The sequence below is a fragment of the Monodon monoceros genome, unplaced genomic scaffold (assembly GCF_005190385.1).
Source record: "Monodon monoceros isolate NGI ecotype Baffin Bay Population unplaced genomic scaffold, NGI_Narwhal_1 Super_Scaffold_17, whole genome shotgun sequence".
Lineage (NCBI taxonomy): Eukaryota > Metazoa > Chordata > Mammalia > Artiodactyla > Monodontidae > Monodon > Monodon monoceros.
Window position 1 is genome coordinate 30381548 of NW_021703773.1, and position 26239 is coordinate 30407786.

The 26239-nt window shown below is 41.9% G+C and overlaps 1 protein-coding gene across 2 annotated transcripts; it reads right to left on the minus strand.

The window, feature by feature from the left end:
• Positions 1–1147: 1147 nt before the first annotated feature.
• On the minus strand, positions 1148–12995 carry AGA (aspartylglucosaminidase). Of its 2 annotated transcripts, none has more exons than XM_029226386.1 (9): positions 12681–12995; positions 10648–10801; positions 9198–9310; positions 8170–8282; positions 6846–6936; positions 6131–6206; positions 5192–5299; positions 4355–4488; positions 1148–2944 (listed from the first exon to the last, which is right to left on the minus strand). In XM_029226386.1, exons 1-9 carry the CDS (start codon positions 12808–12810, stop codon positions 2844–2846), a joined length of 1020 nt encoding a protein of 339 aa, XP_029082219.1. In that variant the 5' UTR covers positions 12811–12995; the 3' UTR covers positions 1148–2843. The 2 variants fall into 2 exon arrangements, with proteins under 2 accessions (XP_029082219.1, XP_029082218.1); XM_029226385.1 differs by having other exon boundaries at positions 2701–2944; positions 6822–6936.
• Positions 12996–26239: the final 13244 nt, after the last annotated feature.

Genomic DNA, 26239 nt, shown 5'->3' on the forward strand with positions numbered 1-26239 from the left:
ATGGTATGCTGGTAAACTGTCTTTCTAGGGGGAAAACAAGCCCTAATTAGTAATATTTGCTGACATATGTGGTATAAATACTCCCAACATGGCTGATTTCAGGACATCAACAATTTAACCATTGGCTCCCTGGTTAAAGGGTCTCCAATACAACACTGCTTTAGCATCATAAGAACTCAACTGAGTGAGCTTGGATCGCTTCTATTAACTCTTTGGTTTAATTTTCAATCAGCCTTTATTACCATAAACAGAACAGGAGAGGAAGACAAATGACATTGGTTTTATTTAGGAGTGGAAAGAAGTGTTTTGACGTTTATGGTGTTTAAGGATTTTGCACAAGTTAGAGAGAGACAGATTGCTGGCAATTGGTAGGGACCTTGTTTTCCCACATCTACTCTAATACCTGATTTTCTCATATTATTATATGTCACCATCCACATTCCAGAAACCAAATTTTAATTAAAGAGAATACGTGAGCAACCACATCTAATGCACAGCATAGAAAGGTCACAGGTTTAAATCAGTTGACCAGTTCTTTAGTGCACTGTCCCTGCATTAGAACTATATGACTTCCTGTCCCTTTAACTCATAAGCAAATAGGTTGACGATGGCAGCTTTAACTTTCCCCATTATATCCATTTTGAATGTGGCAATGACTTCATCCTTCAAATGGCTATGCTTTTCCAAATACTGAAATATGGCACCTCATTACTGGCTGACCCTGGGTTGTATATGAAAAGACTCATCGTATAGCACATGTGGGGCACAAACAATTCACAGATGAACAATTTTTGTAGACCTTGTGATCTCATCTTTTTAACTTCCTAAGACAGGGTTTGAGTATATATTGAGTAACACATAAATAGCATAATACTCAAGAAAACAAGCAAAAAATTTAAATATGCCTTTTTAGAAGCTTTTTTTAAAGGTCTAGGAATCTTTTTGAAAAAACGACCAGTAAAGTGACATAAATAGGTCTTAATCTATTTTCATAATTAGCATCCAATTAAGATACATATTTATGTCATCAGTTTTTAATTCAAATGAAGTTAAACTATTAAGATACTGAGTTCAATTATGTTCTTAGCTCCAAATTCAAATACCAAGCATCAGATGTAATAACACTTTAAAAAGAAGTTCAACAATTAAAAATTATGGGCTTTAAAAGTATATTATAGTCTATGTATGATATCTCAACTAAAAATGCATTATACTTATTGTTTGCCTTTTGAAACCAAAAGGAGTCATCTGAGTGCTGGTAATGGAAACAGACCCTTTTTTTGTTTATGTGTATATCGTGTACATATACATGTCTAACAACTTCAGGTCAGAATTCTATAAATCAGGATCAGCTAAACTTCTCATTTGCTGGGGAGTGACAGGCCATGAAGACTTTCAAATTCATTTTTCTGGTGGTACGTGGCTGCCTAACGTATCAACGGATGGCAAACACACAAAACAGGCATTTCATCTTGATATAAATATACTCCAAGTTTAAATCTGGCTTCTTTCCCTTTGTTCCAAGGCCCCGTATCAGATGTTAGCAAGTCGATGTACCTTGGGGGAACCCACAAGAGTCAGATTTCCCCTTCTGCTCTGTGAGTGTGAGGCTGCGGGACTGTTTCCTTATTAGCTTTCAGGCTGCCATCAGCAGCTACGGAGTCCAGCTTTCAAGTTCCCATTTGTGGAGATTCTGATTGGGTGGGACAGAGCAGAGGGCATTTGTGAAGAGGTTCTCCAGACAGTGATGACACATGACAAGGTGTGAGAACAGGTGACCTAAGGGCATTCTCAAAACTACAGCTTTCTAGCCCTAACTTACAAAGAACATTAAATCTTAAGATGAGTGTAGGAAAAAAACGGAGCAGATATACTAAAGGTGGGGGACAATATTGTACATACAGTTTTATTAATGACTCCTGATGTAAAAGGAAGGTAATGAAGCAAAGATGATCCTGAGAAAGCGCACTTACAGTCCTGTCTAGTCCGCAGACGGCTGACCGGGCACTCAGAAAAAAACAAGGCAGACGAAAGACTCACTGCTAATTCAAACCACCAACACGTGCACAAGAGATTAGTAAAACCACAGTACAGATCAAGTTCCCTAAATCATTTTCAGAAGAAATTATCAATACTAAATATTTGTAGCTAAAAGGTCAGAGATTTTTTTGGTGGCTAAAAACCTTCACACATTGAGAGCGCACCATCAGAGGAAGAAGCCCAAGAAAATCAACACAGTTGCTCGTCAGAAGATGGCCCACATTTTCTAATACGTGCTAAGCAAAAGGCACCTTTATGATTAACAGCATTCTTTCCTCTTCAAGCTAGAAGAGAGCATTATGTACAACTGATAATCAGCGATAAGAGACATATTACTCTAAGGTACTGAGATTCAGTCAGGACTTATGCTGTGACTCGTTGTTACCTTTTTCTTTGGGTCTAAAATCCTTGGCTACTCAAATTATTTTAAGTATCCAAATATAGATTATTTCTTGTGGCTTTACTATATCACTTTACTGTATCATTTATTTATGGAAATAAATCCCCAAAGTAGCAATTTCTTGAAACACTGAGCAGAAATCCAAATATCACTCAAAATTTAAACATATACAAAATACATACACACAAATATTTTCAGGGGATATACAAAGCTTAAATAAAAACAGATAAGAAAAGTTTTTCAGATATAGAAAGTGAAAATGCTCTTTTAGCATAAAATTTTTGTGCTTATTTTCCACAAAGAATTTTAGAATACATGAGGCATGTTATACGATGACAGTGAGCAGCCTTTTCAGCCTCTGTTTCTTTCTTCTTTAAATAGAGATGTGGACAGAAAAGATGGATTAGATGCAGTCTACTTTCTCCTCAGCTGGCTCACTTTTTAAAGGATTGTAAACCATGAAATGAAACTGAGTAAATGTTGAAAGTTTATTGCAGGCAGCACCTGGGGCCAAGAAGAGAAAAAGTTGTTTGGTTAAATATAGAATGCACATGTCATTTACAACCAACACAGACATTGCTTCCCCACCTCCACACTGGCTGTTGTGTACCTGCTGTCTAGTCGGGCCACACGGAAGTGGGCTGTGTGTCCACCTTGGTGCAGACTAGCTGACAGTCCATGAGGGGAAAGAAAGGCAGTGGGAAAGCCATCTCTTTGAACCTCAGAATATAGGCTGATTTTTTGCTCCTATACATATGCAGTCATTGCTACTGTTATTTTAATGTTTTCATATCCTTCTCGTAGAAGAAGAAAATTTTCAGGCACACACTAACAACTGTATTTCCCTAGTGACTAGGCCATTCCCTTCATCCATCCATAATCCTCCCCTCCCCAGGCACCCTGCTCTTTTCTATGCTTCTACATGGGTAGAAAGTGAGCCTTGTTTTGTCAAGATGCTCTCTGTCAGACAACAGTGATTTCTTCACCTGCTCAGACACCTGGAGGGAGCCCTTCTAATGCCATTACTTTAAATATAAGGGGCTGGTCAATTTTAAATTCATCTACAATTATATAATTATCATTTTTACATCCTGTTAAATCTAACTTTGAGCCTTCTAAGGTTTATTTCCTAAGAGGGAATCAATGAAACTGATTTATTTTAGACACAAAGCCTCCCCACCCATAACTTACATCGACTTTTGTATTTTAGTACTTAAAAAAGAGTATGGAATTCCTCAGGCAAGTTTTTCAGATACCAAACTGTGGGAAGTAAAAGATCAAAGCACAGTAATAAGCGGTCTAACCTAATGAGCTGTATTGATCACTAGGCCGTGCATCTTCCCCGTCTGAAACCTCACCAGTGAGGAGCAGCACTGGTTGATCTTGAAATGCTTTGAAACTGTGATGGGCTCATATGGAAAGTAAATGAAGCAAAGGACATGCCTCAAATACAGTGCGAAAATGATTCTGCTAACGCCTTTAGTTTACTAATTAGTAATACATTCTGTACCGGGGAGCCCTGAGATCTAAATGACTGAGACCTTTAAATAATGAACAGAGAAGTGGGGAAGACCGTTTATCCCTACGTACGTCTAATGAATAAAAACATCTGACTACATTAGCCCAGCTCAGCATGTACTTGAGCCGAAGCTAAACTTTCCTTAGGACGGACGTCAAGGGAAAACCGAACAGCCAAAGACTGGATCCTCACCACCGCAGTCAACAGAGGAGACTTTCAGGTACACTTCTGACACTCTGGGGGTCTTGACACAACAATTAACATTTATGCATTGCCTACTCAATACAGTCCCTGTTTCTATCACAGAGGATTAAAACACCCAACAGCGTTTTAAAGTCTCTGTCCTCGTCAACATTTGCAGGTTCACATAAATATGAATTTCAGATAAAACTCACCGTAACTTCCAGTCACGTTAGCACATACCACAGCCCCAAAGAAGTTGGGGAAATACTTCTGGATTCTTGAAATCACTTTCTGGCATGCTGTGGTGGGATCTTCTCCTCTTCTCATGTATTCTACAGCTTGGTAGCTGATTTCAACAGAGGCAGAACTTTAGTATCACAGAATAAACTAACTCCAGATTTGGTTACTTGAGGTTAGACATCTAAAACCATCAAAATTGTCACATTTGACAAAATACAGTGCATGTAAGTGAAGAGAGGTCTGTAACTCCTGTGAAAGTATCAACAGGAAAGGCAGTAAACCTTGATACCATGTCTACCTTTTCAACTAATCCACCCACTCATTTCAGATAAGGACTTTTATTTTTGGCTTCAGCTGAATAACTGTTACTTAGTAAAAACAGCCTGAAGTCATGAAGTATAGAGGTTATATTTAAGTAAGAAATGGGGCTACAGTCAATGGGGGAAAATACTAGGCATGTGCAAAACATCTAGTTGCAAGGATTCTCTCTCAGTAATTAATTGTACACAGCGACTGCATTTTCTACTTTTATCATCAATTATCGCGGTCCCTTTACGTAAATTATTTAAATAGATCCAAGCATTCTCATCTGTGAAGCGGAGTGAGCACTGTTACTCTGTTTCAGAGGACTATGTTGCTTCATTTGAATGATTAGAATCGTCAAAGGGATGGTGCCAAGAGTTGGTAAGCAGGCTTTCTGAAAAGCTCTTGTACACACAAATGCGGATCACACGGCACAGACAATTATTTTCTCTCTTGAGGGACAATCTCTCTAAGATCTCTGAAGTCACAGATGTAGGAGGGCGCACCTTGGGAGGAAGCGCATCAGTATGTCGCCGTCCCCGGTGGCTGCTGCAGCCCCTGCAGTGTCGTCGGCATAGGCCCCAGATCCAGGTATTGGCGAGTCTCCTATTCGACTTTGGGAGGGCACAGCATGGTCATTCAGGACAGGAAGTCAAGTGCAGAAAATTCTTTTAGGAGACGTTTCTACTTAGTCACTGACTATCGTTTCAAGTAAATTCTTCATCAGAATACAGAGAATAGACTTTCCTTAGTTTTTCCACTTAGGTTTTCATAAACCCACATTCATTCATTACATGAGAATCACACAGCAGCCCATCATTCGTGGCGGGATGGCACAGGTTCACGGTGACTGTTCCACCATCGCCATCCTTTATCATCTCATTTCTGGATTATCTCAGCAGGTTCCAACTGGTTTTCCTCACCTACAATCTATTCCTGCTGTCTAGGTCAGGTGCCAACATTTTACTCAAGTTTTTCCTTGTAATAAACCTTCCATGCTTTTCTACTACTTTGAAATAAAATCCAGAAATCCTTAAAGAACCCCTGAAATCTGGCTCTGGTCTCCTCCCCTGCACCCGACAGATGTGCGGTTTTGTTTCTGGCCATTGGGAGCCCTGAGCCTGAGCTACTTTGGATCTGCCAGTGCCTTGGCCTGGATGTCCCTGGTCCCTCTCTCAGGGTCAGGGTCAGCTCCCAGCCCCTCTCTCCAGGCCCCCCTGATGGCCCCAGCTTAATCTGATCACACCACCATCCCTAAACTCTGCAGCCCTGGCTGAGACACCTTCTCCTTTGCACTTAGCAGCTACTAATTTATTTTCTTTCACAATAATCTTAGCTGTGAGAGTAGGCTTGTGCTTTGTGTTTTGCATCCCCCATAGCACCTAGGACATACTGGTTGATACTCAGTACATATTTTCGAGATCTGGTCTTTTAGAAACACTAACCCAGGTATTTTGAATTTTATACCATTTGTAGATGTACCAGCAGCAATATTTCCCATCTTATGGATGACAACCATGCCTAGAAGTTAAAAAAAAAAAAATCATTGTAGGTATCAACTCTAAAGTGTACCTCACATATAACCAAATAATTGAGCAGTTGGTAATATAAATATCCTCTTCCATTATTTTCAGGTAGAAGACAATAGGGATCTTGGGAATATTGAAAATTACACCAGTGGTAAAATCTGTGTTTTTTAATGACCTCGTTTCACAGCATCATTTTGTAGACACCCCATATCCTCACTTCAAATTGCTCACTTTTCAGTGCTTTTTCAAAGGTAATGCCAAAGAGAATCACGGCTATAGACTAATGGAAATTTTCAACATTACAGGAAATGACTGGAAAGATCATTTGAATGTGGCAAACATAACATTACTAAAGAACTAAATATCAAAGATTTTAAAATCCCCAAGTGAATAGTCATCAGATTTATGTATAAAGTAAATTTACCAAAATGTATACAGATGATATGAAAAGAGTGTGTGTGTGTGTGTGTGTGTGTGTTTTCTTAATTGCCACTTAATCAAAATCACCTTCCGGTACATGATTAAGGATAAAGAAGTTAAGAACTACAGGAGGGCAATTAAAACTAGCTGAACTTTAACCATAAAAACGGTATAGAAGGCAAATTACCAATAGTATCATGACCGTAGCTACCTCCTGTTTCTTTGTCAGTAGAACCATCTTGCTCTAAGATACTAGGTGGTTTGTAGGGTCCACAGTATTTTGAAGCATCTGGTATAACATTCTGTAAACGAGATTTAAGTTTTATTTTTTAGAAAGGGTGATTTTAGAAACCAGCATGTAGTTATGTACAATCGCTAAACATTAGCAAGAAACCAAAAGGACATCGGGTAACTGAAAGATAAGAATTAAAAGCCAAAGGTTAGCGAAGTCTTATGTGGACAGATGGATATAATTTTACTAAATACCTAGTCTGGTCTCAGAATTATATAATACGGAAGAGACATTTATATTATCTGGAAAAGATCCCCAGTTTTTCTCTATATATGCCAAAAATTCTCAGCACAATGGCAAATATAAATGAAGATTTTTAGATTAGATTTTTTTTTAGATTTCTCAAAGAAATCAGGTACAGAACATGACTTTTAAATTTTAGAATTTGTTCCCTGACCTAAGAAGAGCTACTCTGAAATTTAAAGCAAAATCTATTTTAAAATCTTCTATTTTTCAAAGCTAGGTACATGTGAACATATCCTAAGCTGTACTCTCAGATTCTTTTATGAATCTTAAAGGCTCAGGAAAATAATCCAAATTCATAAGTTCAGGTTGTGGATATGGATTAGTATTAAAGCAAGAAACCTACAACTCATGTCTTGTTCATTTGCGTACCAGGTGCCTCCCATGACTTGGTTTCATGCAGTGGCCTCTTTCAAGTGACTCCCTGGTTACTCAGAGGTAACTAGGATTTGGCGAAGAAACAGGTAAAAGACTAACACGCTCCACAGCAGGATTCTGGGTAGCAAAGACAAACCGATTTAGGCTCAAAGTCCCATTGACTTAAAGATAAATTACCTTCCTGGTAACATACTAGACACCTAATAGTATAAATCCCCAAGTTAAAAAAAGGCAAGACACTGGGTATACTTCACATAGATAAAATATAAGAAATATTTTAGACTAATGGTTTCCAAACTTTGTTTTCTTAATACATGGAACCTTTTGTTACAAGGAAACACAGTAGAGCAGTTCTGAGTGAGGCAGCCCTTCTCCCACAGCAGAACCTTCACAGCTTGAAACCGCTGCCAGGGGCCGGGAGTTGCCCACTCAGGACGTGGATCGGATGCAGCTGGGGAGCTTTAGAGACCATCCTGTGCCCAGAACTGGCATCAATCGCTGGTTCTGAAGTGCAACCAGGGTGCTGATTAGCACTGTAGGCAACAGGTGGATGACTGAGAGTGGGAGGGATGTCACGTAGTATTTTCAGATAACTTAACTTTAAAAAATCATGCATACGTACCCTCCAGTAATTTGGCTGGCAATTCCAGGCCAGCCAATCTGAATGAAGAGCACACGAAGCATTGGTAGATAAATCCTCGTTGATAAACCCCATGCTTTCGGCAAACTTGGTGGCTGGAGATGAGGAAGAAAAATGCAAATGGGTTAAGTGTTATCTTTTAAACAAAATGTATGCACAGGAAGTGCTGGGGGTCAGCTGTCTCGTACGTGGAGCGCAGCCATCCTGGGGGTAAACACAGACGGTCAAGGGAGTATTCACACGTGAAGAGTGTTATGGGCATCAGTTTCTGGATCTCGACTTCCCTACGTCCTTCCTGACCCTGATCTGCTGAGACCCTTGTGGGCGGTGTGATGACAGCTCTCCTCTCCCACCTTCCCTCCAGAATCTCCCTGCTTCTGCTTCACAAAAGGAAAGGGACACCTCGGAACAACCGCGACTCTAACTGGGGTGCGATGCCCAGAGCGTAAAACAACATTGAGACACCAAATAAAGTCACCACTGGATTCCATGAAAGACTGACAGCTCCTGTGTTTGTCAGGTAGTTTTCCATTCTGTTTCAACAAAATTGAAGGGTGCCTACTGGAATTGTGAGCTAATACGTGGTTAAGAATGATCTTTTTGAATACAGATCACGGTATGGTTCTGGGTATATACCTTGGGAGGTGTTCAAGGAAGTGCCATTGCCATAGCAAAACTCCATCCGTTCCCATCTTCTGTTATCTTATGCGCCTTGGGTCTTACACCCATAAAAATGTAATACAAGAAGAGAAATAATGCTGAATCCTGTTTCCCTCCAGCAATTACTCATTTATTAATAATAAACTGATTTCTAAAAATCCTATTTTAAAAATGAAGAAAGTACAATTTAGAGGTTAAGTAACTTATCCAAAGTTAAATAGATATTAAGTAAAACAGCTTGAATTTGAACTTAGGTCTGCTTTTATCCACTATTTTATACTGAGTCCTTTTTTCACAGTGAAGACAATAGACACAAGCCTACATAAAAATTGAGTACAGTTAAAATATACCTGACTCTCCTGCTAACAGTGTGTGTGTCGTGTGTTCCAGTACTTTTCGTGCTACACCGATGGCGTTTTTAATTCGTCTAAGATCTCCCACTGCTCCTACGTTCATGGTAGTACTGCAAGAAAAAAGTGCAGTAAGATCTTTTAAGGTATTTTTATAGGTTCACAAATTTTTTAAAAATTGCTTTACTTCAAGCTATAGTGTTTTGTAGGATAAACTCCACTGTCTTAACGTAGACGTGACGGCACATCCATGAAGTTCATACAAATTCCCACATTCAGACATATTAAGGAACAGAGACTCTATTACCCCTATGTTCCCAGAGCACTAAAATTCTCAGTTTCCCATGGCTCGTTTTAAATATGGCTTTTGAAAGGGGTTTTAAGGCTTCAGGTCAGGCAACCCACAGCGTTTGTGGTTGGTGGGTAAATGATGGTTTACCGGGTCAGAGACGTATTTCTGTACCTTGGGGCTCTCCCTGTTCTAAGGAGACTACCTACCTCAATGTGATAGTTTTCTACTACGATTATGATTTTCTTTTTTTTTTTTCAAAATAAAATTTTTATTGAGGTATAGTTCATTTACAATGTTGTGTTAGTTTCAGGTGTCCAGCAAAGTGAACCAGTTCTATATATGTATATATTCTTTTTCAGATTCTTTTCCATTATAGGTTATTATAAGATATTGAGTATAGTTTCCTGCGTTATACAGTAGGTCCTTCTCATTTACCTATTTTATATATAGTAGTATGTAAATGTTAATCCCAACCTCCTAATTTATCCCTCCTGTACCTTTCCCCTTTGGTAACCGTAAGTTTGTTTTCTCTGTCTCTGGGTCTAGTTCTGTTTTGTAAATATGTTCATTTGTATCGTTTTTTTTAGATACCACAAATAAGTGATATCATACGATATTTGTCTTTTTCTGTCTGACTTACTTCACTTAGTATGATAATCTCTAGGTCCCTCCACGTTGCTGCATGACTTTCTTTTAATTGAGGAGTAAAAGCCTTGTGTTTGGAAAGGCCAAGTACAATATGCTAGGGCTTTTGACCTGCATCAAAACTTATATATTGTGGGGGGAGGGGTAAATTGGGAGATTGGGATTGACATATAACACACTACTATATCTAAAACAGATAAACATCAAGGACCTACTGTACAGCACAGGGAACTACTCAGTACTCTGTAATGACCTACATGGAAAAGAACCTAAAAAAAGAGTGGATATATGTATCCACTGGATATCCAGTGGATATATGTGTATAACAGATTTCACTCTGCTGTACACCTGAAACTAACACAACATTGTAAATCAACTCCACCCCAATAAAAATTTTAAAAACACACATATATTTGTCCATCTTGCTCTCAGTAGAAGACTAGTCAGCCATACATGTCACTCAACCTGCAGCGGAGGTGCAGAGAGCACTAAGGCTTTTCAGGGCGCTCCTACCCGTCCATGATCATGGCATCCAGGGTGGTCTCTCCAGACTCGTCAGGGCTGCCGCCAAAGCCCACGGTGCCGTCACACTGCTCCTGTTCACACGCCGCACAGCCGCTCTCAACCGCGTCCAGCGCAGACCCTCCAGATGCTAACGTCCTCCATGCTGGCAATCAAATCCCAAGAGTGCTTGTGTAGACACGCATTTTTTTTTCAATGCCAAAGGCAACAAACCAAAAACAGCCTGAAAACTCCTATTTTTAAAACTGTTTGCACATTTGCTCCAAGTTAAACTGAAATTTTCGTCTATCAAGTGCTGCAAAGCAGTCAGTGATATAGACAGAATTACATAACACAACCCTTTACCGTGAAGAATTCAGACTTTGGCTGATGCAAAGTGAGGGTTTTTCACTTATTTTTCACTTACTAATAACAGCTGTTTCTACTGTGTGTGTGTGTGAGAAAAGAAGTATTCTCTCCTTCAGTTTTATAAGTTACAATTGAAGCTACTAAAAGGCAAACTGAAAATTCATGAAATCATAGCCCCGTACATTTCTCCTGCATCATCAGATTATTAAAAATATACCAGCAAGTCTCCATAACAACAAAATAACAGCAAATAATTACAACGTGGGCTTCACGTGGATAATTCACTTAATCTTTCAGGTACTGTACAATTACTATCCTTATTTTAAAGAGGAAGAAACAGACCCAGAGAGGTTATTTGTTCAAGGTCACACAGCTAGTCGACAGCAGCGTCAGGATTCAAAAGTAACCATTTTGGTTCCAGGGGCTATGCTTTTAACACTAAACTATGTTCTCCAGAGCCCCAAACATGGAATGGGCGGGGGGGGAGGGGGGGAAAGGTGTTCAATAGTCAATTTCTTTACTAATAAAAACAGAATTCCTTGACGAGTTAATGACACTATTGGTAAATAATAAGCATTACCACTGAAAGAACAGGCTTGAAAGTATATTTAGAGAAGTTCCCCCCCTCTGAATTCAGACAACATACACAGAATTGTTCCCAGTGCAGGGCCCTGAACTTTCTTTTCTGTCTCATGATCGCTGGGAATTTCTTTCTCACAGCCTGTTTCCTCATTTTTTCTCTGAATCATATGCACTGCCTATAACATACAAACTTAACTCCATCAAATTCTAAAGCTAATTCAGCCCCAGAAAATCATATTAGCAGCCTCAAATGGGGGAGAAGGGGTCCGAAACTACTCCTAGGGTAGTATGTCTTAACTGAATGAAACAAGTACGATAAGAAAATGACAAGGTAATGGTATGTTCAGGATGATATCAAAGCACGCAAGCCTGGCACCTGACTCAGACTGGGTTTGAGGACAGTAAATGAGGGAAGTCTTCCTGGAAGAGGTAATATCTTAGTTTGGTAGTTCTCAATCCTGACTGCAAATCAACATCACTTAGGCAGCTTTAAAAAAAATAAAAAAAAAAACTTTGGTTCCAGCAGTGAAAGGAAAACCTCAGGAGGTAGGGCCCAGGCACGGGTCCTTCTGAGAAGCTCTGAGGATGATCCTAACGTATAACCAAGGTTGGAACTCCTTTTCCAGGTGGCAAATAGAGCGCGTCAGCATGCAGCAACAAAAAGTACACGTAAAGCGAGCATGCTTTGTTGGGGAACTTAGTCGTCGGCGAAGCCTAAGTGGAGGGTACTGGGGAGATGTGACGGGCTCCAAAGGTGAGGTGGAGAGGCAGGAAAGGGCTGGAGGTCACGCAAAAGCCGGCGTAGGAGCCACTGGAGGAAGCGTCTGAGCAGAAAGGCCGTAACTGCTCCGGGTCGGCAGCAGGGTGGAAAATACAGTGACTCGGGGCTGCAGGGAGGGAGTCACAAAAATCGCTGAGGATCTAAAATGCAGCAGTGGCGGGAAGGAGGGTCCAGTGCCCGAGGCGCCGCGGCTGCGGGAAAGGACGCAGGGGAGGCTGCGGAAGGCCCGCCTCCCGGCTCCCACCAGCTCGGTGCGGTCGGCGGCGGCCCGCCCCACCCGCGAGGTCTGGCAGCGCAGCCCCCGGCCCCGCACCTGCTACGGCTGCATTCCTGAAAGGCCAAGTGTTGAGGATCAGGGGCAGAGGGCCGGAGCTGCACACCGGGGCCCGGCAGAGCAGCAGCAGCGAAAGCAGCAGCAGCCGGCGGCTCGGCTTCCGCGCCATGGCCACGCGCCGCCGCCAAGAATAAGCCCGACGAAGCCCACGGCCGCCCGGCCCCCGTACTTCCGCGGCTGGGGAACCCGGAACTCGCGGTCCCGGAGCCCCGCCCACCTTCCCGCTCCGCCCGCCCCGCCGGCTCCCTTGGGGCGCGGTCCGGGCGCCTCAACTCTCGCGAGACCTGGCCTCCTCCTGGGGACCGCGGGAGGTGTTCGTGCCCCTTGGGCTCCGGGGTTCCGCGCTACCGTCCTTCTTAAGTCTACGGAGATTTTTTTTTTTTTTTGCTACTCAACCGAAAGTTAGTATGAAATTGCTCGGCCTTGGCTTACACGACCCTGGGAGCTTTCAAGTTTGATTTTAACGTGTTAGCCTCTTACTAAAAGCTGAAGTCGCTAAGTTTGCGAAGCTCACAGTGTGCTCCGTGGGGTGCCTGGCCGCAGAGATCCGGGATGGTTTTTGAGGGTAGGTGAGGCGGCCTGGCTTACAGCCAAGCTTCTTTTAGCTTTCTCCCACCCTACCTAAAGTCGGCTTTCCTCTACAGCTTTTTGTAGGACGTTCTCTGGTTTTGCATCTCTGAGCTGAAAGAAATGGAGACCCTGGCGAAGCAGAAATCAGCCTTCTCCCCAGCTCAGGGAAGTGTACCTTCCCGCGCCTCCGGGGCACGAAGCTTCCTCTGTGCCTTTCTGAATGTGTTTTACCTTACGCCTGGTACCATTAAGTGCTTAATAAATGTTTGAATAAAGGGGGAACGGAGACTTTACCTTGTTGAAAGGTGAACTGAAGCGTATTAAAGGTTCTGGGAACTATTTTTTTAAGTAGACATACCATAAAACAATGATTGTTGAAAAGTGCGTTTATAACCTTTTACTTATGTCTATTTAATTTGCTTGTTCTTAACAATTAGATTTACTCTTGGAAATTTCATAAGACATTAAACAGCTAATCATCATTTTAAGTTATCTTTCTTGCTGACAAATTCTGCAACAGAGATAACGAGCTTATTTGACTCTGTAAACCGAGGTAGAATAAAAGTACTATATTTAATGCTGAGAGCTCCAAAGACTTGCCTCTTCTAATTAAGTGACAAACTTAAATTAGGTTTTGTTTACGGAAGATTAGCCTAGATCATGTGAAATTGAAAAACATTTGGGTTAATTTCTATATTTCTGAGTATACTTGATTTACTTAATGTTTGTCTTTAAGCCAATTAAAATAGAGCTGTTTACAAAATTAATTGTGACAATACTATTGGGAGGTTAAAAAAAATCACACATCTAGACATTATAAACATATAGACAGGTACAAACAGAGATCTTATAGCTTTCATTTTAAGATTTTAGCCATGAGACAGGTATGATAATGCAAACTCACCAGTTTATAAAAGAACATTGGATCCAAATTGTGTTCCTGGCAGATAGAATATGTTTACCTGTTCAGATAGCTTTTAACTAATCTTTATGAAAGAGATTTCTAAGATTTTTCTTAGGCCTGGATTTCAAAATATCCTCCCCCCACCCCACCCCCGCTTCTGATAAGAATTACCTTGGTTTCTAGAGAAGACCAGGTAGAAGAGTTACGTCTCAAAAGGCACAGAGAAAGAATGCAGGTTCCCCCAAGGACTCTTGTTCTTTAAGTCCAGATCATTTACAAAGTCTTCAAGTCTTTTGACATCTCATTGGGGAGGTTTGGGGATTGGTGGGAAAAAAAAAAAAAAAAAGATGAGTGTGCTTTGAATTGTTTCTAGAGCTGCATTTCTGTTCCTGTAAAGACTTGATTTATAATACAAGTTAGATGTTTTTAATTCCGTAAATAATTGGGTTGCAACCTGAATGATATTAAGAGACTGACCCACTCATCCAACTACTTACCCTCAATTTGCTTCTTTATATCAGGGAGAAGATCTTCCACTAAGATGAAAATCAAAAGATTTCTATGTTTCAGATTTTAGAGTTCTGTGTCTTTGGAATGTTTTAGTAAATCCTTTCACAAAGGCTTCAGAATGTTTTTCTTTCCCTCTGGGTACATAGTTTCATTTTAGTTTAAAGAAGACCTAAAAAAAAGTTGCTCTCAGGCTCTAAGTATCAGCTTCCAGTTTGGCCAACTTATGACTGTAGAGCTACTTTAATAAAAGGAAAAAAAACCCTTTCAAATTATCTTGTCAGGTATCAGCTGGGACAGAGAGTAGATTCCTGGCAGTATTGAACAAGCCCCTGGATGCAGAGGTATCCCCCAAAAGGGTACAAAAGATCCTACTCTCCCAAGATCCAGAGTCACCTGCAAAAACAAAGGAAAGACTGAGTTTCCCCCAAGAGCTGGCAACAGTCAATATGACCCAAGCCTCAAATGGGATGCAGCCCACGTTTCTTTCAGGCCATATTCAGGGGCTTGCAACCTGACAGCTGCCAAGCCAAGTTCTCAGGACACAAGCAAGCAGGCATAGCTGTCCCTGGGAATGAGACAGTCACCACCAGCGGGCACCTAAAAGCTAAGTCAAGAGTCACAATTCAAAGATCTCATTCTCACAACTGTTTTTTCCTGCCCGTCTGGGTTTGGAAAGGAAGGCACAGCCTGAAATTGTCCCTTGCTCCTGCAGCAGAGGTCCGGGAGAGCTGACTTTGGTAAGAACCTTTGTTGGCTTCACCAGTTTCCCCGGGATCCCATCTGCAGGCTCTGGAGCAAGTTGGGGTGTCCCAGCAGGTCTCATCCAGGTCCCCAGAAACTGTAGAGGAGAAGAATAATGTTCCGTCTACACTCTCTGGTGAGTGCCTATCTGAGACCCCCTTTTTTTTCTAGGGCGCCTCCTAACCGGATACGCTTACCTAGGTGAAAAGTTCTCCACCGTGGCCACTGTAGCTCAGGATTATCCTTGATGAGTTTAACCTGCCTGTTCAGCCCGAAAACGAACTTTGATTCACCTGAGGCTCCACACGGGACCCAGTCCAGCTCAAGTCAGTCCCAGTCCGACCCCAGACCCAGTCCGGTTTCTAAGTCGGACCCAGCCTGACTCCGACCAGTTTCTGGACCCAGTACGGACAAAGAAGTGCTCACATGAAGTCTGAAAGCTCAGACTAGGATCCGGGGGACTCGCGCATGACCTCCAGAGCCGGCAGGGAAGCGTGAGCTCAGGGCTCAGCAGGTACCCACGTTTGCTTGCTCTTTGCTCTTGGCCGCGGGGTGTCAGGGGTATATCGTACTTCACTCTTCTGACACTAGAACTGTTAAAAGATACACTGAGGCATGTTAAATTTTTAAAAATTTATTTGAGCAAAAATCAATTCGAATCAGGCAGTATCCAATCTAGGAGGTAGAAAGCAGCTCAAAGGAGCTGTACAACATGAAAGACTTTCGCGGGCAGAGGAGAGAAGGAAAAAGGTAGCTACACTGGCAGAAAAGCAGGTTGGTTATTTCAAAGTTACTTGCCTATAGGGGAGGAAACAGATTACCTAACTAGTGCTGACCAGACGTTTCCTGATTAACTGGTTTAAGATTGCATTTCTGGGAGAGCCAAAACTGTGATTAGCTCAAGTCTTACTTTGGTGATGTGGAGTTAACTATTTTATACATATTAGTGTATATATGTCAATCCCAACCTCTCAATTCATCCCACCCCCCACCCCCAGACTTTTTTTTTTTTTTTTTTGCGGTACGCGGGCCTCTCACTGTTGTGGCCTCTTCCATTGTGGAGCACAGGCTCCGGACGCGCAGGCTCAGCGGCCATGGCTCACGGGCCCAGCCGCTCCGCGGCATGTGGGATCTTCCCGGACTGGGGCACGAACCCGTGTCCCCTGCATCGGCAGGCGGACTCTCAACCACTGCGCCACCAGGGAAGCCCACCCCCAGACTTTTAAAATATTAACATGGTAGGAGTTGCAAGGTTTACAAAAACTTCAAGGCTCTTATTGCTATGAAATTAAATAGACAATTTAAATAGCGTAAAATAGCCTAGAAGAATTATCCCAAGATAGGGAAGTGCTATTAAAAAATTAGGTGTAGGGACTTCCCTGGTGTTGCAGTGGTTAAGAATCCGCCTGCCAGTGCAGGGGACACGGGTTCGAGCCCTGGTCCGGGAATATCCCACATGCCGCGGAGCAACTAAGCCCGTGCGCCACAACTACTGAGCCTGCACTTTAGAGCCTGCGAACCACGACTACTGAGCCCGTGCGCCTAGAGCCCGTGCTCCACAACAAGAGAAGCCCCCGCTGGCTGCAACTAGAGAAAGCCCAGCAATGAAGACCCAATGCAGCCAAATTAAAAAAAAAAAAAAAAAAGTTAGGTGTAATTAAAGAGAAGTGTTATAAACTTCTGCTGTGGGATTTTGAAGGAGGAGCAAGTCCTTTGTGCTGGGGTCATCAGGGTAAACTAATGCCAGCTGAAATCTGAAATTTCAATTAATTTTCATTAGCACCTGCACTGAGCCTTAGTTTTCTTGATACAACCTCGGGAGCCAGGTCAAGTCTTAAGCAAAAATAAGTAAAAAATAATAAAAATAATTGTGTACCATAATATGTGAAAAACTGGCCTCCGTGCCCGCTGCTCTCTATAGCTCTCTCTAGTTGGGCACGTATATTTCTTCTGGCTAAAAGAGCCTGAACTTGTTACCTCCTGTCAAGTCCACTCTTGTCCAAATTTCCTACTTGAAATCAAAATTCCTATCAGAGAGGTTCAGTTCGTCTATTGGTTGGAGGAAAACAGCTAAATTATTTGATAGTGGGAGTGTTGGGGAAAAGATCATGATATGTTAGCTTCCCCAGGGATATTTGTATTTAAAATAATTAGTGTGCCATCTCAAAGGAACCTAACTTATTTGGTGGCTTTCTAACATTTATCACAATACCCGGCAGATCCACTCTTCAGTTTGCCTCAATTTAGAATCATCTCTGCAGCTGTGGCTTAAAGATGTTAAATTAGGCTGGATATTTGGGTTTCTTCTGCATTAATTTTTCCTTGACTCACAGTTGAAGCATAGTTTGAGTTTCAGTCCTAGAAATCACCTCATGTTACTCTCAGGTTTTCGTTTGCGCCTGTGTATAACTGGATGCTTATGCTTTATTTTGAGGTAAATCTAAGTGAAAAGAGATATCTGTTAATCAGTTAGGTAGGAGACCTTAAAAAAGAAAATGGTCCACAGTTTTCCAGCATCCTCTCCAATTATTTATTCTTTTAAATCATTAATTATATATAACAGCAGAAGTATGTAGCATTATTGATAAACCAAAATAGTTAGATATACATTATTTTTATTTAAATTCAGAATGCATTACACAGTTTTCTTTGGTCAAAAGCTTATTTTCCTAAATGGAACTTACAGCTAGCAATATTGTGGGAGGATTCTCAAGGTCTGGATCTTAAAACACAGGGCAACAACGTATCAGTGTGGTTAATTCATAAAATCTTCCCAAGGCAAACTTTTCATCTGTGAGATGGAGAAAATAAGAGTGTTATTCTTTATCTTATGCAGTTTTGGGAATGAGTTAGGAGATGCGGGAGAATGGTAAAGTACAACGAAAATTCAATAAAATTCTATTGTTTAATTGGCATCTGCCAAGCAATTGATGTTAGGGAGGAGGTGGTGTAGAAATACACAAAGCAACAAAAAAGAAATCATTTTGAGATTCAGAGTTTTCCACGGGACTAGTGAAGAGTTGGCTGGATACCTATAATGCATTTTTAAGTAAGCACTTAGAACTTCCTCGACTGTCTTAAATGAGAATTAAAAATAATGTTTTCCCTCGACTAAAATGTGGTTTCAATGTTTACAAGGGTGGTCCATGGCAGGATTATGAGATTTCTGGAGTGTCTTAAAAACACCATCCTCCAGCCTCGCCAAGGAGACAGCCTCAGATGGAAACTTAAACGGTGTTACATAGAGAACTTCCTCTGTGGGGCGAGGGGGAAGTTCAGGCGGCTGCAGCCTCCCCTCTATTTCCTCTAAACTTCACGGCTTTCAATTTATCAGTTTCGGGCTTCCCTGGTGGCGCAGTGGTTGAGAGTCCGCCTGCTGATGCAGGGGACGCGGGTTCGTGCCCCGGTCCGGGAAGATCCCACATGCCGCGGAGCGGCTGGGCCCGTGAGCCATGGCCGCTGAGCCTGCGCGTCCGGAGCCTGTGCTCCGCAACGCGAGAGGCCGCGACAGTGAGAGGCCCGCGTACCGCAAAAAGAAAAAGAAAAAAAAAAAGAAAACAATTTATCAGTCTCGGAAGGGTGAAGAGTTGAGTCTCTCCTGATAGCATTTGAAACTGTGGTTCCACAGAGGATTTAATGCTGTAGTTGCAGGGAGTCTAGGTATTTCAAATCTGAGGCTTAAAAAACTAAGCCGTCCCCTCCGGCTTTTGCACTGATTCTGTGAAATCCATTTGAGAAACATGCCCATGTTTTCCTCCTTGTTCGAAGCTGTAAGCGTGACTTGGCATTGAACTAATAATTTCTTTTTTCAAGAACTCCCCAGTGAACTACTACCTGGGTTATCTAAATACAGGTTATTTATTTGATTGGCATATGCTCTTGTAAGTTTTGCAGACTGTAAGTAATAATAGATGCTAACAAAAGAACCTCGTGGTACTGCATTTCTCATTTATGTCCATTTTTACACTAATCCTGGGACACTTGATGATTCTTCCTGATTGTACATTTTCGTATAATTAGAGTCATTATACAGATATAAGTGTTATTATTCTCTAAATCAGAAAAGAAAGCGTTCTTCCTTTCTGAAATACTTTTTCTGGGTCATGCCCTTGAACCCATTTGGCAAATCACAGGAGATTCAAATCACAAACTTTTTTTTTTTTTTTTGACTTTTTAACCTTTAAAAGTCATCTTGGTGGCTTACAGGACCAAGATTGTGTAGAAGAATTGTGTCTTAAGTGATTTCTTTTCAAAATAAGTTATATACAACATATTTTCAATTTGTAATTTTAATACTGGTCACTGCTACAATAAAGTTATCATAACAAGGATATAGTAGACCATTTTACATGGTGGAATCTACTTTTATGACAGTTGTTTATAATGTTATGATGTCTTCATGAATGAGATTCATTATAATAAAGCGGGGACAACAGAACAAACTTCAGGATGTCTTCCTACCACTTTAAACATCACCTTCATATCGTTAACTAGTGTCACAAATGGTTTTAATGGATAAATTTAACAATAAAAGCAAAATTCCAAAAAGAAAAAAATCCATGACTCACAGGATTACTCTCATCATTTAAAGTAATACTCATCCAGTGATCATGATTTAAATGGAAAAATATTCTAATGTGAACAAATGTAGCTTGTGTGTAACTATCTAAGTAGTCTGTTATTTCCCAATGGCTCATATAAAAATTTAAAAGGGAGGATTATTTTACATATGACTTGGTGTTCATTCTGTCATTTTTTAGAAACACATAGGTGTTTGACAGTCTCTCAGTACTCTGTACTCTAGCCCTGACTGAAGATAAGGCATTAATATTTTGGTACATATCTGTTTGGTGAAAAATCTTGACAGTACACAAACTGTTGTGTAACCTGCTTTTTAAAGATATCTTTAGCCTCTTTGTGTGTCAATAATATTCTTTACACCATTTAAACCCTTTTTATTGTGAAATATAAATATAGCAAAGGACCTAAAGCATAAAGATACAACCTAAAGAATTTTGCATAAAATGAACACCCATGTAATCACCATTCATGTCAACAAATAGAATATTTTGAGCACCCCAGAAAACCTTTAACTGCTCATACAACATAATTTGTAGTGGAGGTATAAAATTCATTTATGACTGAACAAAAATGATCATTTTCTACTGTCTTTTAAATTGTAAGTCTTCATGTATAAATAATGTTTCTGAGTTAACCTGTCAGGTAGTACATTGAGTTTATATGGTAGACTGTAGAAATTAAAATAGTATCATGCTAGCTCATGGGTGAAGGTCAGTATTAGGAATTCAGGACTCTTACATGGCTCAGGTGGGTGGGCAAGGCCCGTCACTAACACAGGTTTCTGAAGAGCCAGGACAGATTGAGATAGTAGGCAGGTCTCCAAATTTGGGGCAAATTCAGGGAGTCAGGTAGTGAGAGAAAATGACCTCTCATTCCGAGGAAGAGAGGCTTTTTGACCCTCCTACCATCTTTATCATCTTCTGGTCACAGAATTAAGGAGCTGTGAACCAACTAGCTTTTAATTGCATCCCAAGGTCCTGACGGCATTTAGTAGTTTAGGTGCCCTAAACTATTAAGCTACTAAACCCGATGGCTCTAACTGTAAAAGCTTAGATCACACATCTTTAAACTCTTGAACTTCACAGGTTTAGGGTTATGATAACTGTGATTTTGAAATTTTGTATCAGCTTTAAGTGCTTTGAGTATCAAATAACAGAAAACTTAGTAACGGTCTAAAGCAAAAAGGATTTACTTTGTTGCACAAAACAAGAAGTAAAAAGGGGTTGGCATTGGTTCAGTAGCTCTGAAATGTCAGAACTTACTTGTTGCCTTATGGTCACAAGACAGCTACTGTTGCTCCAGACATCGTATCCATGTTCAAGCCAGGGGGTGGGGGATTCCCAGACATGCCCAGAAGAAAACTACTTCGTTCTCATTGATTAGAATGGTGTCTCTTGACCTTTCCAGTAAAAGCCTTCATTCAACACTCACAACATTTTCTTGTTCTTTCTTTTTCTTTTTTCTTTTTTTTTTTTTTGAAGGAAGTGGCTGGATGTCACTTCTGGGTCAGTGTATTACATAATAGGAGCAGCACATACAGAAAGAGGCCAGATACTGAGGTGACCTTGAGAGTTTAAGACCTTTGGAAATTTCTAGAAACTTTTTTAAGGACTTTGGACTTCATCAGGGTATAAAATTGGGGTTTGAGCCCATCGTATTCACGTCTCAAGATCAAAGGAGCCTCGTTCACCATCAGAATGATGGTTACGCTGCTCAGAGGGAGGTTGGAAGGAATGGGGCATATTCTCCCTCTTTGATAGAAACAGCATTATTATTATTTTTTTAAATTTTATTTATTTATTTATGGCTGTGTTGGGTCTTCGTTTCTGTGCGAGGGCTTTCTCTAGTTGCGGCAAGTGGGGGCCACTCCTCATCGCGGTGCGCGGGCCTCTCACTGTCGCGGCCTCTCTTGCTGCAGAGCACAGGCTCCAGATGCGCAGGCTCAGTAATGGTGGCTCACGGGGCTAGTTGCTCCGCGGCACGTGGGATCTTCCCAGACCAGGGCCCGAACCCGTGTCCCCTGCATTGGCAGGCAGATTCTCAACCGCTGCGCCACCAGGGAAGCCCTAGAAACAGCATTATTTTTGAGAATATGAGGTTAAAGGAATATGGGGAACTTAATGTCTGATAATCTTGATATTCTCTGGGAGTAGTAAAAATCACCTGCCAAGATTACAGCAAGTTTGAAATGGTGACTGGAAATTGGTGAGGGAAATTAGAAGAGTCATTATGGGAAGTATCGTAAAGATGGGCAATAATTGAACGAAACAGATTGTGGAGCCTGGAAGCAGATCCACTTGACATCAAGCAGCCTGATGTTGCTGAATTCTAATCATGGTCGTTGCCTTTCTCTAGTATCATCTTAAAGCACCCAAATTATAATGTAAAAAGGGAGAATCATCCACTACTGCGGAGGGAGTCTACTTGGTTGATGGGAAATTTATTGGTATTGCTGACAATGGCAACATTCAGACTGAACACTGTGTGTGTGTGTGTGTGTGTGTGTGTGTTTAAGGGAGAGTCACCAAACTGGGTGAGTGGAAGGTCTCGAGTGACTGGAAGGTCTTGTGAAGGTAGAGGGCCCATTTTGGTGGATGCTGAGGGCTAGAGGGCTGGAGAGTAAGGAGGTTGTAATACACGGCAACAGCCCTTTTTGCGTATGCTGACTATCACATTCTAGGCTTCAAAGACAGATTCCATCCTCAAATGAAGGACGAGGAAATTTACAGTCTCGGCTGGACTCACCTTAGAAACCTCAACAGCTGTTGTCTCCTTTTTTCTCTTCTTTCCTTCCCTCTTTTCTCCCTCTCTCTCCCTTCGTCATTCACCTTCCTTCCTTCTTTCCATCCTTCCTTCCCTCCTCCCCTCTTTTTCCCTCTCCTCTCCTTCCCTTTCTTCTTTTCAAAAATATTTATTGGTTGCTTATTCTGTGTCAGGGATATTTTTATATGGTATAGATACAGTGGTGAACAAATCAGAGAAATTCCCACTCTGATGGAACTTATGTAAGCCACTGAACAAATACGTCGTATGTTAAAGCGCCGTGGAAGCCATGCAGGAAAATGAGGCAGCGTGATGGTGATGGGGTTGCCGGATGGGATCGTCCTGGTGACGGTGATGGGAAACGGTGAGATTCTGGATGGGTTTTGAAGGAAAAGCCTATAGACTCGCTGATGGTTTGGGTACGTGGTGTAAGATGCCTGGGGGTAGCTGACTACGCTGGGTGATGTGACCAGTCACAACTCAGGATGAGAAATGGGAGAAGGACTACACTTTTGGCTTGGGGAACAGAGTGACCTTGGAGTTGATTTAATTAGTGTCACGCTCTGACAGGTTGCCGAGTCTCAGGAGGGCAGAACCCACATTGCTCACAGCGGCCTCAGTGGGTATTCACAGGAGTGGTCCGCTGGAGTTGAGGGGGGAGCTTATCAAAGTCCTTCATCACAAGACTCTCCTGCAAACTGCAGCTCCCTTCCCCGAGGAGGTTCCGCTAGGAAAGTCAGGGGGGAGCCTTTCTCCTAATGGCTTACATTCCTTTTCCTGTTCCTTGAGGGTGTTCACTGAACTTATGGCCATTCCAACCTGTGCTCCGAGGGACTTATTTGAGTGATAAGTCAGAGAAGACTAAACTGGGCAGACTCACCTTTTCCTCTGGAGCCTGAGCTGCTCCCAGGAATGGGCTGCTTGTCCTGCCCTGTGCTTTGTGGTCCCGTCCGGGGAAGTTGGTCCGCCTCTGGGTTTCATGGGATGAAGCCCGTTTGACTCGCGGTAAAGAGATATCCTCTTGGTTTATTGTGAAAGTGACCATCAGGCCGCTCTTTGCCCCTCCTGGATTCTATCTTGCAGTTGACTCAGAGCCCTGGCTAGGGACAGGAGTCCTATGGGTGGAGTTCCCTGGGGAACCCCACAGCAGTCCCGGTCACATTGCCTTGTGTTTCATCACCGTTTATAGACATAGGCACACACACGTCCCCTCATCCGCGGCTCCTGTTGTGCAGGTGAAGGGATTGAAGTTTATAGCAGGAAGCTGACATGACCAAACTCATTGTAACTAAAAGTAGCATGGAGATAATATATCCAGGTCTCCTTACTATAAACATAATGTTTTCTCCCTTATATCCACAATGACTTTGGATATATATTAAAGGTAAGTTTCCCTTGAGTCCTCGCCCATCAAATTTCAAGCAGCAGCACAGGGAACCTCTGTCAAAGCGTGAACATAGAAAACTTGTCACTATATATTTTATTGGTTAAAGCCTTGCACATTCGTTCATCCATCTCTCATTTGAAATAGGTCAAATTTTTCATTCGTGTCCGAAATGTATTCAAATATATTTTCTTTGACAGTTGCCTCTCATAGTTTTTTTTTTAAGTGCTGAATTTTGGTATGAATTTTGGTATGTTTGTTCATCTGACGATATTTGTGACTCAACTGGGAAATGCATAATAACATCCCCACACTGTTGAAGAATTTCTATAGCAGCTGCTTTCTACCGGGTACCTTTGAATTCCTCAGTCTTGGCAGAATGCAATATCTATTAATTATCACAAAATTTTAAAAGTCTCCAGCTTTGCAATGAAAACTATGCTGTGCTTATTTTTCTGTGAAGGAAAATCTAACATGGTGAGTACCCAGGGGAGCCATGGCGGGCAGATAGCACAATATGAACGGCACTGGAATGCTTCCACGTGGCACTAAACTCTTATCTCCAGCCAAGACCCATCAACACAAATAGAAGGAATGTGAATGAGCCGTTGAGGCTGTGCATTTACTTTTAAGAGCAACTGTGCAATCTAGTTTTCAAGACCCGAGCCACCCAAACACATTTTTCTACATCACATAGTGTTATCATTTAAATATTGTCATTCAAATGTGAAGACCAGCTGTGCATATCAGGACACAGCTGTCGGGCTGAGGTACAGATAAGCCATCTGGCGCTTGGTTCTGGGTGGTTGAATTCCAGCCGGGAATTTCACTTCGTATCCAGCTGTGATAAAGTCAAGTGAAGGCTGCATATTATTCCTCAGAAATCACTCCTTTGGGATATTCCTTAGAAATAAATTTCAACCAGAGGTGTCATTGATTGGTCCTACACTTTCAATGATAGCGTTTGCCAAAATAAAGCCAGAGAATTGTGTGGTCATTTCATTTTCTTTCTATGAAACAAAACGAAATAGTTAAAGAGAATGAAGCTTGTCAGTCTTCAGATTATTTGTGTGCAGGGTCAATCTGCGTATAGCTGCCTGGCTTCCCTCATCTCTCTGAGAGGAAAAGTCAGGTGCTCCGTGAAGGCTAAAACAGCAAAGGTGGTAATTAGCCTGATTCCAGAATCGTTTTGTCTGTAGGTAGGTGAAATATCAGACATGTCCCTCCCTCAATACCAGATGTTTCCAGGGGAAGGATCTTAAAGCGTTGCCTTGACTTTTTATATGTGTGGTTAATCATGGCATCTTCAGGAAGAAAAAGACCTCAAAAAAATTAAGACTATTTCAGCATCTTCAGGCATTTCTGTGTATAACTATATGGAACTATGGACTTAATCTTTATTACTTTAAAAAAAAATAAATTTATTTATTTTTGGCTGCGTTGGGTCTTCATCGCTGTGCCCGGGCTTCCTCTAGTTGCGGCACGCGGGCTTCACATTGCGGTGGCTTCTCTTGTTGTGGAGCACGGGCTCTAGGTGCACAGGCTTCAGTAGTCGTGGTGCGTGGGCTTAGCTACTGTGCGGCATGTGGGATCTTCCCAGACCAGGGCTCGAACCCGTGTCTCCTGCATTGGCAGGCAGATTCTTAACCACTGCACCACCAGGGAAGTCTCTATTACCTTTTTTTTTTTATATAAATTTATTTATTTATTTTTGGCTGTGTTGGGTCTTTGTTTCTGTGCGCGGGCTTTCTCTAGTTATGGCAAGCGGGGGCCACTCTTCATCGCGGTGCGCGGGCCTCTCACTGTCGCGGCCTCTCCCACTGTGGAGCACAGGCTCCGGACGCACAGGCTCAGCGGCCATGGCTCACGGGCCCAGCCGCTCCGAGGCATGTGGGATCTTCCCAGAACAGGGCTCGAACCCGCGTCCCATGCATTGGCAGGCAGATTCTCAACCACTGCGCCACCAGGGAAGCCCCTCTGTTACTTTTTAATATCTTCAAAAAAACAGACTTTTGTTATAACTTAGGGCAATGCTTCACTTAGTGAATGCTCTATAGATAACTTTATCTTAAGCAAACAACACTA

Coding starts and splice junctions, on each gene's coding strand:
- AGA (XM_029226385.1), bottom strand. CDS start 12,810: ATGGCGCGGAAGCCGAGCCGCCGGCTGCTGCTGCTTTCGCTGCTGCTG. Junction 5,300..6,130: donor ATAAAATTCAAAATACCTGG/GTTAGTGTTTCT, acceptor GCCCTCCCAAAG/TCGAATAGGAGACTCGCCAA. Junction 4,489..5,191: donor CTGATGCGCTTCCTCCCAAG/GTGCGCCCTCCT, acceptor TGTTGAAATCAG/CTACCAAGCTGTAGAATACA.